We start from the raw sequence: 15,332 nt of genomic DNA on the forward strand, positions 1-15,332 counted from the left end.
TTTTTGCAAATTTATTAAAAATTAAAAACGGAAATATCACATTTACATAAGTATTCAGACCTTTTGCTATGACGCTCAAAATTGAGCTCAGGTGCATCCTGTTTCTATTGATCATACTTGAGATGTTTCTACAACTTGATTGGAGTCCACCTGTGGTAAATTCAATTGATTGAAGCCACTATGTGGAGACATGAGTTCACAATAAAGCCAGTAGTGACGCTCTGGCCTCCACTTCATTCTGGTATGGCCTGACCCAAAATGTCCAACATAGCGCCATTTTTATATACAGAATCTGGTATACTGCCTGAATGGGGTACTCCTGTTGACACACACACACATTCACACCTTCCCCCCATACAATTGTTTTGGTTCAGTATCATAAAACATTTAGGAGGAAGTAGCTGTAAAAACTTTTATTTTTAAATGTTCTACCTCGGTGGTTACCGGAAGTCATTGTGCACATTGTGGCTTGCTGGCTGCTTTCGTACCGGTTCCAATTGCAGCTCGTTTCTCACTGCTGGAAGCTCGTCCAAATTTCTCCGGTTTGCGGAGAAGGGAGGTGGTGCTGAACGTTTTCCTTCTTTTCGTTCATTTACAAAACCTGCTACTTGCTAGAAGGTGGAAAAATGGTTCTAGATTTGGACCTGTTTCGCACGGATAAAGGTGGTGATCCTGAAAAAGTGAAGGAAACACAGGCGAAGAGATTCAAAGATGTGTCACTGGTGGATAAACTGGTGCAAGCAGATGCAGAATGGAGAAAATGTGAGTATCGTACGTGCATGAATTGTATGTAACCTTCACTATCGTCAGTACGAGGGGCCGTTTTGGCTTATTAAACATTAATATTTGCTTATCAGTCTTGTATGAAGTGACACCGGAGACATACCACAGACCAAGTGTAACAGTTTACCGGTTTCGTTTTTGCGAGATGAAATATCGATGAGTAACCATATGCCGAACTGAGAGGAGTAAGCTAGCTAAATGTAGGGCTCATGTTAGGTACATGGCCGTCGTGTTCACGTTTGGAAAAACACATTTAAGAACGATCATTACCAGCCATTGTCAGAAGTTTTGAGACGGAAAATTTTCACATTTTTATGGCATTAGCTGCTGTTAGCCTAGAAGAAATTGGGAGGTGGGCTGTTATTTAGCAGGAAGTACAGGCGCACACGCGGCCGTCTGATGCAATCCTGTTGCAAAGCAGCGAGCAGTGACGTATTAAGAGTGCTGTCGATCGCACCTGCAGTGGGGTGGACACCGCAGTGTGCATCCTGAGTCCTGAAGTGCCCGGCTCCCAGACATCGCTAACATGTCTTCTTGTTAAAGTTCGATCAAGTCAGTTTCTAATATTCAATATATCTCATATAAAGAAACGGTTTTAGTGCGTTTTCAAAGCGGATACTGTGTGTATATACATGCCCCCGCCAAGGTCTAACTATATATATATATATACACACACACACACACACACACACACACAAATGGAAAAACCAGCAAAAAGTGTCTTTATGTGTTGGATGACCACGAGCCACCAGAACATCTTCAGTGCGCCTTAGCATAGATCCTACCAGTCCCTATAACTGTACTGGAGGGATGAAACACCATTCTTCCACAAGGAAGGTATTCCCTCGTTTGTTGTTTTGATGATGGTGGTGGAGAGCGCTGTCTAATTTCTGTCACTGAAATGTTTTAGGTCAACGAAGAGGATCTCCAATTCAGCTGATGTGTGGAAATTAAATTCAGCCACATTACAATCAATTTTAGGATATGTAGACATGTATTGATCCAAATTGAATTTGATTCAATTTTATTTTGAGGACTTATGTTTTGTCAGAAGGCCTGGATTTACTCTCATATCTTCTAACTTCCAAATGTATATTTTTTTCTGCTCAAGTGTAAGTCAGCATGAAAAAATAGGATATATGACACAGATTTCACCTTTCAGTCTAACACGTCATTGAATATTGGTAAATTTATATATATATATATATATATATATGTCAATGGCATCTGCAATGAACTGAATGAACAATGCCCGACTGCTAGTGCAAATGAACTGCATCTTCATTTAGCTGTGATGTATGACCTTATTGCAGACCCTCTAAACCAGAGCAGTAAACATGATGTTCCCAGGTTAATGCCAGCTTTTTCCTATATCTGATAAAAAGAAGAATACAGACCTTCCTCTGATCAGGGTCTGTAAAATGCGTTGTCTCAGCAAGCAGGTGCACGTTTATTTTCTGAAATTTTCAGGGCTATTATTTCAGAGAACCTAGAGTAATATCGACAGAATAGTTTAACAAGCATGGCAGTTGCTATGTCGAGCTGTCATTTTGTGTGTACACGAGTAATGCTGTTTGATATGTTCTTTTTGATTGACGGGTTGCAGGTCGTTTTGTGGCCGACAACTTGAATAAAGCTAAGAACCTGTGCAGCAAGACCATTGGAGAAAAGATGAAGGTAAGGGGGTAACGATGCAATCGATTGGCCACTGGAGCTACCACCGGTGAGGATGAAATCAAGATAAAATTAGCTTCGCTTTATTAGCAGGAGAAATAATCTTTTGCTGTTGGTAGAATTGGTGTTTGTAAAGCTGATCCGTTTGGTGAAAAAAATAGAGGTGTGTAGAGGAATAAGATTGCACAGCAACAAATTCTCGACAGAACCTATATATATATATATATATACACACATTTATATACATATATACATATGTGTGTGTGTGTGTGTGTGTTGATTTTGTAAAGTGATTTTTTTATTACTGTGAATACATTGTTGATTTTGTTAGGTGAAAACAAAAACAGATGTTGTTTGTTCTGGGCCAGAGAAGAATTTTCAGGCACCTTTCTTCATCGTTAATGACGTTCTTGGGTGTAACCTTTAGGTATTTAAACTGTGTTACTGTTTTATTAAATGTCTAATATCTTGATTCTGTGTTATTTTATTTCATCTGTACTCTCTTGGTGTAGAGCACTTTATGCGGCAGGCAAGGAAAGCAGTATCAGTAAATCAGTATTTTCTCGATGTCTGACTGGTCTGGTGTGTTTGTGCTCCTTGCTGTAGAAGAAGGAGCCAGTGGGGGATGATGACTCCGTCCCAGAACAGGCCCAGAACCTGGAGGAGCTGACGGCAGAGATTCTCTCGGTACGCCAGCGTGCGCGTGTGTGCGCGTGTGTGCGCGCGTGTGTGCGCGTGTGTGCACGTGTGTGCGCGCGCACATGTGTATGTGTTCATGTGACTCCATGTGCAGTGTGTTTAAGGTTAAATTAAACGATTCATTAGCTGTGACTTCATGTGCAGTGTGTTTAAGGTTAAATTAAATGATTCATTAGCTCTGACTCCATGTGCAGTGTGTTTAAGGATAGATTAAATGATTCATTGGCTCTGACTCCATGTGCAGTGTGTTTAAGAATAGATTAACAGGCTAATGTGGTGATGCTGTTTCGGTCTGCAGGGCCTGACAGTGACTCAGATTAAGCAGGTTCGGCTGCTGGTGGACGAGGCCGTGCAGAAAGGGGACAGTCTGCGGCTGAAGCTGGAGGAACAGAGGTTCGAGTACCTGCGCGAGATCGGCAACCTGCTACACCCCAGCGTGCCAATCAGCAACGACGAGGTGGGCTGTCAGCCAGCAACGGTTGCTGTAGTGCTGGGTATCTGCAGCATAAACGCATTAATGGGTCCCCATGTTACTATAGTGCTGTATATCTGCAGTAAAAACACACTAATGGGCTTCATATGGAATCTGGACGGTCAGCTCTAGCGCCACCTAGATGATGGGAGGCTCTCGGGCAGGCTGGGGAATGTGCTTATACCTCTACACTATCCAGACGGCCCGTCACCCCGCTTCTTGTCAGGGCAACCGTGTCTGCTCTGGTTCTGCGGTGTTTGTTTTCAGTTTTTTTTTTTTCTCCTTTTCCGCTGGGCCCGGCAGGACGAGGATAACCTGGTCGAGCGCACGTGGGGCGACTGCGCGGTGCAGAAGAAGTACTCCCACGTGGACCTGGTGGTGATGGTGGACGGGTACGAGGGCGAGAAGGGAGCCGTGGTGGCGGGGAGCCGGGGGTACTTCCTCAAGGTAGGGTCACACCCCTCACCAGATAAACGCACCCCGATTCGCCTTCCTCAAGGCAGGGTCACGCCCCTCACCAGATAAACGCACCCCGATTCGCCATCCTCAAGGTAGGGTCACACCCCTCACCAGATAAAATCAAAGGAAGAACGTTACAGACTTGAGCATGGTAGGTGTTCACTTGCAATGTTTTTAGTGACTGAACTTCACAAGGGGGTGTGGTCTCCCAACTGGAAGTTGTTTTTTATTTATTTTATTTTTTTGCTCGCTGATACTTTGGCACGTTGCTCAAACAACAATATGTCAGTTCTTTTGTATTACCAATTTAATGTGTAATCTTGCGGTTGTTCTTGGCATCATTGTTGTTTGCAGTTTTAGTTTGATTGCTTGAGGATGTTTTGTTCAATGACCAGACATCAAAGCATCTGAAAACTCTTCTGTGAAGAAATGATTGCAGAAAACTTCCTGAGAGTTTGTCTGCTTCAGCAGCACACAGTGCGACCAGCCAATAACATGTGAAGCGTGGGCTCTTTTGAAGCCTTTGGGGTTTGGTTATAAATGACCTCTGAACTTTGACCTCTGTGGTGTGCGCAGGGGCCGCTGGTTTTCCTGGAGCAGGCGCTGATCCAGTACGCCCTGCAGACGCTGTACACGAAGAAGTACACGCCGCTGTACACGCCCTTCTTCATGAGGAAGGAGGTGATGCAGGAGGTCGCTCAGCTCAGCCAGTTCGACGAAGAGCTTTACAAGGTGCGGGGCACGCCCTCAGGAAGGGGGGTCACCCCTCCCCTCTTTCCCCAGAACCCAAACCCCACCTCCCTACCTCACCCTCCCCTCTTTCCCCAGCACCCAAACCCCCCCGCCCTCACCCTCCCCTCTTTCCACCAAACCCCACCTCCCTACCTCACCCTCCCTTCTCTTCCAGACTAGGACTGCTTTGGTAACGGTAGATGACCTGACATGGTGCAGCCAGCCTAGCCCAACTTAACCTCAGCGTGTGTGTGTGTCCATGCGTGTGTCCACGGGTGTGTGTGTTAATCCAGGTTATTGGGAAGGGCAGTGAACGTTCAGATGACTCTTCGCTGGATGAGAAGTACCTGATCGCCACCTCGGAGCAGCCAATCGCTGCCTTCCTGCGAGAGGAGTGGCTGAAGCCGGAGGACCTCCCCCTGCGCTACGCCGGGCTCTCCACCTGCTTCCGACAGGAAGTGGGCTCACACGGCCGCGATACCCGCGGCATCTTCCGCGTGCACCAGTTTGAGAAGGTCTGTCTCTCTCTGTCTCTCCCTCTCCCTCTCTCTCCCTCTCTCCCTCAGGGGCGACATAGCTCAGGAGGTAAGACCGATTGTCTGGCAGTCAGAGGGTTGTCGGTTCAAACCCCACCCTGGGCGTGTCGAAGTGTCCTTGAGCAAGACACCTAACCCCTAACCCCTAACTGCTCTGGTGAATGAGAGGCATCAATTGTAAAGCGCTTTGGATAAAAGCGCTATATAAATGCAGTCCATTTACCATTTACCTCCCTCTCCCAATCTCTCTCTCCCTCTCTCTGCCTGTCTCTCTCCCCTTCCCTCTCTCTCTTTCTCCCCCTCTCCTCTCTCTCTCTCAGTTTGAGAGCGGCCATGTTAGATGGTTGAATATGCAGAGGTAAAGCAGTGCGGTTGTGTTTGGATACTGTCAGTCCTAAAGGAAATAAAAAGGGCCATAAAATCAATAGCATTGTTTGTTTGCTAATTCTAAGTTACTCAGAAGCTGCAGAGCTCATTGATTTAGGTTGATTTATTACATTAAGAAAACAGTTAGCTGAAAATAAAGGGTTAATAATAAAGTCAATTCTTTATTATTCTTGTCACTTGTGTCACTATAAATCTGTGTGTGTATGTATGTGCGTATTTGTATGTGTGTGTATGTGTGCGTGCGTGCCTGTGTTACCTGTGTACAGGTCCTACACAGTAAGCCGCACCTTTTTTCCTTTGCTTGCAGATCGAGCAGTTTGTGTTCTCCTCTCCTCATGACAACAAGTCCTGGGAGATGTTCGACGAGATGATCGGAACAGCGGAAGAGTTTTATCAGTCTCTCGGGATTCCCTACCGCATCGTCAACATCGTCTCAGGTTAGCGCCCCCTGCTGCCGACTCTCTCGCCCCGCGCCTCGCGCACCTTCCGTTCCCCGCGTGCGAGTCCCTCGTAGCGGTCTGGACCAGTCACGGGAGAGAATCCGTCGCCCCGGTAACGGGGAAGCAGTTTGTTAGGGTCCCTCTGCGGCGCAGCTACTGTGAGGCTCTCAGGTGTTACCGATGGCTTACAGGTGGAGGACAGGTGTTACTGGCACGGCACCAGGGAAAATTTGGTATTAGATTTAAGGTGCTATCCAGTAAAATCTAATTTGTTAAATTACAGTGGGGCACTGTGGAACACCCCTTTGGAGTGCACAGATGGAATTAAAGAGGCCTATGTGAGCCCTTAAGAGTCTGTCCTCCTCCTCCTCACTGCACATGTGCTCAAATGGGACATTAACATACTCTACATGGCGAAAAGTATGTGGACACCTGACATCCAACATCTCATCCAAAATTATGGGCATTCAAGTGGAGTTGGTCCACCCATTGCTGCTATAACAACCTCCACTCTTCTGGGAGGCTTCTGAGATGTGGGAGCATTGCTGCAGGGATTTGCTTCCGTTCAGCCAGAAGAACATTAGTGAGGTCGGGGAGTGTTTGGGCAGTTAGGCCTGGCTCATTGTTGGCTTTCCAATTAACCCCAATGGTGTTGGATGGGGTGGAGATCAGGGCTCTGTGCTGGCCAGTCAAGTTCTTTCACACCGATCTCTACAAAACCATTTCCATAGGGACCTCGCTGTGTGCCTGGGGGCATTGTCATGCAGGAAAGAGGAAAGAGCCTTCCCCAGACTTTTGGGGAAGCAAAGAATCATCTAGAATGTAGTTGCATGCTGCAGCATTAAGATTCGCCTTCACTGGAACTAAGGGGCCTAGCCCAAACCGTGAATAACAGCCCCAGACCAATGGGTGTCCAGATACTTTTGGCCATGTAGTGTAATTGTTGTGTTGGATCTGGCATTTTGAGGGTGGGTTTCCTGTTCCTCTGCGTGTGCACTTCCTGTGTTAAGCGCCCCGACTTCCTCCCAGGGGCTCTGAACCATGCAGCCAGTAAGAAGCTGGACCTGGAGGCCTGGTTCCCCGGCTCCTCGGCTTTCCGGGAGCTGGTGTCCTGCTCCAACTGCACGGACTACCAGGCCCGGCGTCTGCGCATCCGCTACGGCCAGACCAAGAAGATGATGGACAAGGTACGCCGAGCGCGGGCATCGTTATGAGCTCCACCAGGAGGGAAGTGGATCAACTTTTTCCAACGGCTTTTTATTTACTCTGTCTACACGTTCCTCTTTCTCACCCCTCTATAATATATGTATAATAACAGTAAAAGTAAACTTTGTAGAGCACTTTTCTTATATGGCGCACACAGCACTTTACGCTGTAAAAGTATGGATAAAATAAAGAAATTCAATGGGGAAAAAAGAAAATTAACGTGGAGTAAAACTATAATGCTGTTAACGTAGTTACGTAAGTATATCAAATTGGCATTTTGGAAAAATTACATTTATGTATGCTAAAGCCAACTGTTGTGATAAACTATTATGTGAGATGTATGTAGAATTACATGGTGTGTAAATCCCTCAAGTTGTATGCTTTCTCATCAGTTTGTGTGCAATGAGACGTCCTCTGTATTGACTGAGTCACAGCTCTAAATCAGGTTTAGCCCTGAAAAAGATTTTTTGGAACGTTCTGGAACTTCATCGCTTTCAGTCACCAGCAGTGATTGTTACATCAGCATTAGAATGTTCAGTTAAGAACATTCTAATCATATGTTTTTGATCTTACACCTTAAAGGGGTGTTTCACTTTGGTATAACAAGTCATTTTGTGGAGCTTGCCCCGTTGTATTTGCATGGCTGGATACTAGCAACATCAGCTGCCCTTGCCCCAGTTAGTTTGTGCTGTAAAACTATTTACTTCAGCAAGGTCCCAAATATGAATGGGAGTGAACTGGGAGCTGGACAACCAAGTGGAACGGCGATGCCGTTAACAGTCAACAGGGACAGTTGATGTTGCCTGTATTCGTGCTATGCAAATGCAATGAGGTTAGCCCCACAAAAGGATCTGTGCTATACCAAAGTGAAGTGACCTTTTTAAAGGGCTGAGTGGGTTTGTGTCCCTGGCAGCCCTGCAGGTGACCAGTGGGAGTGCAGGTTGTGCTGACTGAGTGTTGAAAGCTGGTGGTTTTACATGAGGAGCCTGTAGGGCCGGGTCGCCAGCAGAGGGCGCCGTGGTGCAAGGTGCATATTAACACATCTCTGATTAATCGTGCGATTTAATGGAAAAAGCAGCTTGGTCAGTGAAGTGAACTTGACGGTCACAGTCCCTCAGCAGAGCTCTGTTTGGCCGTATACTTTAAGATGGACCAATCGGCAAATTCCTCTGGGCTGAGGGGAACGGTAGACTCGCTAGGCTACCGCCGAACAACGTGACGAATGTGCTAATCTCTGCATACCATTCAGATTTCTGTCTTTGCCATTTTGGCCATAAAAATGATGTCATCAGAACAATGCTTCTACCCCACCATCGTCACCCCTCACTGGAGCCCCCTGGGAACAGTGTGCTCCTGGCCACACACCCTGGACAGGCCGGACTTCCGTTGCCAGGCGATGAAGTGGGGTGAATGCGGTTAATGTCCTGTTCGCTAAGATCTGCGTGTGTCCCCCCTCTGTCTCTCTCCTTCCTCGTCCTCTGCAGGCCGAGTTTGTGCACATGCTCAACGCCACCATGTGTGCCACCACTCGCGTCATCTGCGCCATCTTGGAGAACTACCAGACGGAGGAGGGCGTGGTCATCCCCGAGAAGCTGCGGGACTTCATGCCCCCCGGTGAGTCCTGGGGCCCCGCCGAACGGGCAGCGTAGCGCTTGGGGAGCTGGGCTTGTAACTCTGGGGCTGCTGTCCCGTTGAGCAAAGTAATTAACGTAAGGGCTTTAAATGGGGGAGAGGCAAAATGGCTTCAGTGACACTGTCCAGGTGTGTAAGGAAACGGCGTAATCACTGTCGCGCTTGAGAAGAGCGTCTGCTGAATGCCGTAATGTTCCGTCATGTAATGCTAAGGCTTGTGTTTGCTCTTGCTTCACTGAATAACGCCCCCCCCCCCACTCACCCACCCAGGGCTGAAGGAGCTGATCCCTTTCGTGAAGCCCGCCCCCATAGACCAGGAGCTGTCCAAGAAGCAGAAGAAACAACAGGAAGGAGGGAAGAAGAAGAAGGATGGCGATCGCACTGTCCAGCACGGAGTGGAGAGCATGTCGATCAACAATTCCTAGAGTCGCCGAATCACCAAATCAGCCCCCCCCACTCATTCTGTCCCCCTGCCCCCTCAGAGCTACTCTGTCATCAGACTTTACCTACAATCCCCCACCAAATCCTAGCCCAATGCTGCACTGTGCTTGGAATCCATTGCACAGCACCTCCCTGCTCTCAGTGCTGGTTGGACCGGCCTTTCACTGGGAAAAGAGAGGAAGAGAAAGGCCTGCTGGGAGATGTGGTTTTAAGGGCCATGGTAAAATTGGTTACTCTCTGGTCTGTTAGTCATTCATGGGAAAGGATCCCCCCCATGCTCTCAGCACATCCAGATCCCCTTATCCTGTGAGCCTGGTAAGGAGCGGTGTTCCTTGGACAGAATTTGGGAAGTCCAATGTTAATGTTAACCTCAATCTAAGGTTTGTGCTTTAAACCTTGGCAGCATCAAGCGGAGTACGTAAGTCCCTGCAAGTTAAAGATGCTAATAGACCAGAAGTGACAAACAGAATGGTAACTCGATTATGTGCATCGATGGCCTTATTTAAGTGCAGTAACGCGCCTCTGTGTGGGAATTAGCCAAGGACCCCCCCAGTTCTGCAGTTATTCTTGTTGTAAAACTTTACGTCAAATAGGTGAAAACAGGTGAAATCATGAAATTAGGAACAGAAATGCCAGCAGTCCCACATGATGCTATCCATCCCTCTCCTCTCTCTCCCTCCATCCCTCTCCTCTGTCCATAAAATCATCTGCTTCTCTTTAAGTTGTTGTTTGTGACTGTTTTGGCGCATACTTGTAATTAAATATAGCCGAATCACTTTGAAGGGCAGTAATGTTAATCATAATAAAATGTTCCAAGCTTAATGTTTCTTCTGGTTATTGTGATGTATAATTTTGGTGTTCTGAAACTAAAAATGGTATGATGTTTTTTTTCATTACCTTAATCAAAGGTAAATCAACTCCTAATTTCCAAGTATAACTATGTAGATTTTATAATTAAAGGCATGCTATGCAGGATTTTTTAGCTTTGCTGTGGTCCTGTTTACAGTCAAAGAAGTCTCCTCCTCAGTCTTCTACCCCTCCCACTCACTGCGAGTTGGCTACCCGACTAAGTCACTGATGCACAAATTCATTAGGAACTACCGGTAAGTGTCTCCCATCAATTATTCAGGACCCTGAGCTCGACATGTACAATTGAACAATTTGAAAACTGGGCATTCCAGTCAAAACCCGAACATCTGGCAACCCTAGCTGGATCGCTAGAGGTATGGTTACTTACAGGTCCAACAGAAAGCAAGCCAATTCCACATCGCTTTTCATACAAATTGGCGAAGTTAAGTTGATGCCCCAGAGGAAAAACAATTCCAAAAGTTAACTCTAGTCCTTGAGCAAGCCTTGTTGGCTTGTCATTTTGCTTTGCTGTATCTGGGCCATTCCAGTGGCTAGCTAGTTAGCTAGCTAGCAACAAACACACCACTCAGATCTGATCCCAAACCACAGGCTCTGCAGCCACACCTACCCCTCCGCACACAGAAAAGAGTCCCGAACACATTTTAGAATAACAAATACAGGTAAATGTGCATGAATTTGGCGAAAGTATGTGACAGATTGAGAGTGCATCATAGTGCATCAAGGCGGTTAGTTTTAAAATCCACAGCATTCCCCGTAACACCTCCTCCACAAGACCTCCCCCATAGTGCTTCCCCCAAAGCGCCTCCCCTTCTGCAGGCCCCCATTGCTGGCTTCATCACATTCAAAGGGAATAATTGAGATCCCACATGAAACCACATTGTCTGGATGTTCTGTGCACAGTTACAAACACAGTGGAAAGTGACGTAGACTAACTGGAGCGTTGCCATACAAGCACCTACTGACATGTCAGAAGATGTTCAGCAGGAACTGAGAGGCCTGCTGTGTGAGATCCTGTGTGAGATCCTGTGTGAAATACAGAGAAATAAATGCCCGCTGTATCGGCTCCTCCCTGACATCCAGCCAATGCAACAATCAGCATTGCAAAGGATGAGTCAGTGCTGAGGCCTAATGTTTTTGTCCTTCACTTGTTTCAGACAATTACACTTCCAAAATAATGAGGTTTGTACATTTTTGTTACTCTTAAGTTCATATAGATGGGGTTTGTCATATGAAAGTGGGGTTATCTGACATACGGTGAACAAGACCAGGAAACCTAGTATATGGCTGGACCTAACACACATGATCCGGCCGACCAATGGTGTAACTTCATCACTTAGTCCCTCAGTCACTCAGTCACAGACATTTGCTTTTGTAGGGCTGGCCCCACTGTTGCGGTCCAGCCAAAAAGGAGACGTACAGATGTACTTACAGTGCACAGTCACTAGGTGGCATTGTAAATGCAATCATATACAGAGACTGTTCTTAATTATTGCGCCCAATCACCAGTTCAGGTCTCACAAGCCCGGAGATTTGCTTTTAATTCCATTCCAGCTGCTCTTTGTGAGCTATACCTCGGGCCTTATTTACAAACACGTTCTCTCGTTCCAGCTTAAACGTTATCTGAAGATCATTTCCCAAATTGCGCTTATGCTTGACTAATAAAAATTACTGAGACCGGAAGAATGTCGCTTACATGGGATGAATGCGACCAACAACGGGCATTTTACATTACATTACATTTATCTGGCGGACGCTTTTATCGGACCTGTGTTTTGTAGTTGTTCCCATCACCTTCGGTATGCACTTATTGTAGGTTGCTTTGGATAAGGTACAATACTCATTATGTAACAGTTATTCATAGCCATGAACACGTTAAGTCCTGTTTACACAGTAAGCATAGGCTAGGTTAGAGAGTAATGTTAAATCAAACTAGGAGGCATGACAACAAGCTGCAACATCAAGATAATGATACAAGTGCAATATAAGTGCTGTATGGAGGTACATGTAACATGAAAGTGGTACAGGAGGTACATGTGCAAAGTTTTTTTTTTTTTTCCAGGGATTTAATTCCGGCATCTGGCACATAGACATGCATATTTAACTAGATAGGCTGGCACGCCTTCAACTAACCTAAGCTTGTGAAGTCCTGGAAGAAAGCCTGTACTGCGCATATTGAGAGTAAAACATTGAAGCTCCCATTAAAATGAGTGGGGAATATCAGACTTTTGAAGTCAAAATAAGACGTTCTCGATAGTATTTTGAAACTCGGTTGACGACCGTTACGTTTCATATGAAAAGCAGATTGATAATTAAGCAGATTAATATGCCTTATGCAATACAACAGGCACATTTTAATAAATATTTTCCCAAGACTTCTGGACTAAAACAGCCATTGTGTCAGAAACTGCTGTACAGAATAAAATTTATGATCACAAAAAATGGACCGATGAGGTTTTCTTTTCCTGAGGCTGGTTATTAAATCACCTTGGATTTCTACATTGAGGCAAGGAACATCAGGGTCTACCAGAAAAACAACTGTGGACCTGGTCACTCTTCGGAGGAGAATTCAAAACCTCCTCCAAGACGGTGTGATGTTAGACTGGCGCAGAAACAAAGACCTGGCGAGAGAGAAATGGGGGGTGGATCACTGGAAAGAACTGATCATATAGTCCACCCCCCTAGGAGGGGCACCCTCTCCTCACCCCATGCCCGAGCACACGTATTGGTGTTGTTGTTTTTTTAATGCTAACTTGTCTTAAAATAATTAGTGTCCTTGTCATTGTTGTTATGGATATATATATTCTTGATTTGTAGAACAGAGGTTTCCTTTCGAGTGTTTCTTATTTTGTAATCTTTGTAAATGTCTATGTTTAAATATGTTTTTCGGTCCTTTTTGATTTTTAAAAAGAATATGTTTTAAATGTGTAAAATGTTAAAACCATTAAAGATACATGTTTGGGTTTGGTTGTTAAAGTCATATCCCCAGTGAAAATGATGACTATGTACCCTATTTACCAATATACAACGGTTAATGCATAGGCTACCACCTGTAGCCAGCTGGGGACACCCAAGTGGGGCCCCATGCCATTGTGTGGTTTGCATGGTGGCAAGATCTGCCTCTTGGAGCTGTGGATGATGGGATCATGGCTGACACCTCATTAAATTGCAAATAAATGCCTTTTCTAAGATGACATGAATGTCTTATGAGGGCTGAGGTGGTGATGTATTGGTTATATTTGTATTTCACTCTACCTACTTCTGTCAGTTCAGTGTTTCTAGCCTTGCACCCCTATGAAATGAGTTCTGTTGGCTGCAGATAAATTGATAAAAGTTTATGTAATGATCCAAAAGACTACTTTCAGCTTTCGATGTTCCAGTGTTTGAAATGTTAATGGAATTTTTATTTTTATAATAGCATGATCTTAATGGCTCAATTTTTTGTGTCTCCTAATGTATTCATAACACACTCAAATCCAGGTTATTATGAATTGCTGGAATTTACTTTAGAGCTTAAGCCAAACAATGGCCTGCTATTTGCCATAACTATTGATGAGGAGAATTTATGTTACCAAATGTCATTGAAAATATTTGTTTTGACTCAATGGTCTCAAAGGGTATCCCATGTCTCCTTGGAAAATGGTACCAGTATTTTTCCTTCTTTGATTGTTAGGGAGAATCTTGAGGATTTCAGACATGTATAATTTGTTAGATTATAATTTGCGTTGGTGACGAGACAGGTTGTGAAAGAAAAATTTGCAAACTGTCCCTTAATACCTAAATTCCCCCCTATATCCAATATATGATTATTTATAGGCTGATTGATTTTACCAATAGCCACATGATTTTAAGTTATACACATGACATTACATAATCATATATTCAAGATTGGTTTTACAAATGAAATGCATTTATCTTGTACGTCTATATATAATATTTTGGTCATAAAGTACATAGCCATACCACGGTTATTATATGCTACTAGACCTGCAAAAATGTTTTGATAGGTTTGATCATATAGATTCACTCTGTATACTAATATTCTGGACAAAATTACTGAGTACAGCCATTTAACTATTGACCCTTATGTAATATGCATTACTGATTGTGACACTTCCCAGCTGTGTCTGCCAGTGCTGCTTGTTCTGCTGTGTTTCTTAATGCGTATCTGGTGGTTAGAGCAGAAGGTCATTGGCGTGATTGGGAGCACCTTTGGCCATTGCTCTTTTTGGGTTGACACAACGCTGCTTCACCATACTTTTCACACATCTAATCACCTACATTGCTGATGATGATGGAGGAAGAGTCAATGGTACTTGGCTCTGTTTGGGTACGTCCTTGCTTTGTCCACAGTCAGTACCTGGTTGATGTACAAGAGGGACTGTGACTTAGTCAAGGAAGAACCAATGGATATGGCTGTCTGGCAGGCTCCCTGAAAGCAGTGAGCAAGGCTCCAGCCAGAGTTGGTTGACCCTTAATCTCTACCCACCCACAAAAGGTCAGAGCACAACAACAAAATCCTCTCAGCACATCCCTGATGTGTGCTACAATGGGGTCGCACACTAGCCTATCTTAGGGGAGCAGTGTGAAAGATACAACCTCTGCCCCAAGGTGGATTCCTGGTGGAGGTCCTCCAAGTGTGGCCATGCCAAGCTGTTCTTGTGCCTGAATTACTTGTAACAGTGCTTTGGTGCTTACTGCCAGATGTTTAAAAAAAAGTAAGAATGCTGATTTTATGAAACTGAAATTGTTCACATGAAGGTTAAGAAGCAACATGTCTGCTTACCCTTTTACTGTTTAATATTTTAACTATTTTTATTGTTTTACCTGTTCATGGTAAGAGTTATGCTGTCTTAAAGAGTTAGCCTTGAATACAAATGTATTTAATTGCATATAATGTTCATGGAAGTTGTTATTATCACTTTTTCCAGGGGTTTTACAATTATTTTAATATTCTACTTGTTTCCAAACAGCTAAATTCATTGCACATATATACATATATAT

At 44.7% G+C, this 15,332-nt stretch overlaps 1 protein-coding gene across 1 annotated transcript; it reads left to right on the top strand.

Moving 5' to 3' along the window:
* Positions 1 to 228: 228 nt before the first annotated feature.
* sars1 (seryl-tRNA synthetase 1) lies at positions 229 to 10,283 on the top strand. Its single transcript, XM_064299659.1, has 11 exons — positions 229 to 762; positions 2,390 to 2,460; positions 3,064 to 3,144; positions 3,455 to 3,613; positions 3,932 to 4,075; positions 4,664 to 4,819; positions 5,113 to 5,334; positions 6,050 to 6,179; positions 7,212 to 7,369; positions 8,873 to 9,002; positions 9,291 to 10,283. The coding sequence occupies exons 1-11, from the start codon at positions 627 to 629 to the stop codon at positions 9,443 to 9,445; spliced, it is 1,542 nt and encodes a 513-aa protein (XP_064155729.1). The 5' UTR covers positions 229 to 626; the 3' UTR covers positions 9,446 to 10,283.
* Positions 10,284 to 15,332: the final 5,049 nt, after the last annotated feature.

Source organism: Anguilla rostrata, chromosome 11 (genome assembly GCF_018555375.3).
Source record: "Anguilla rostrata isolate EN2019 chromosome 11, ASM1855537v3, whole genome shotgun sequence".
NCBI classification, from domain to species: domain Eukaryota; kingdom Metazoa; phylum Chordata; class Actinopteri; order Anguilliformes; family Anguillidae; genus Anguilla; species Anguilla rostrata.

What these genes read in the sequence shown, in the direction of transcription:
- sars1 (XM_064299659.1), top strand. Translation starts at nt 627, where the DNA reads ATGGTTCTAGATTTGGACCTGTTTCGCACGGATAAAGGTGGTGATCCT. An exon ending in TGCCAATCAGCAACGACGAG is followed by an intron (nt 3,614 to 3,931) that starts GTGGGCTGTCAG and finishes TGGGCCCGGCAG; the next exon opens with GACGAGGATAACCTGGTCGA. An exon ending in GCGGGACTTCATGCCCCCCG is followed by an intron (nt 9,003 to 9,290) that starts GTGAGTCCTGGG and finishes TCACCCACCCAG; the next exon opens with GGCTGAAGGAGCTGATCCCT.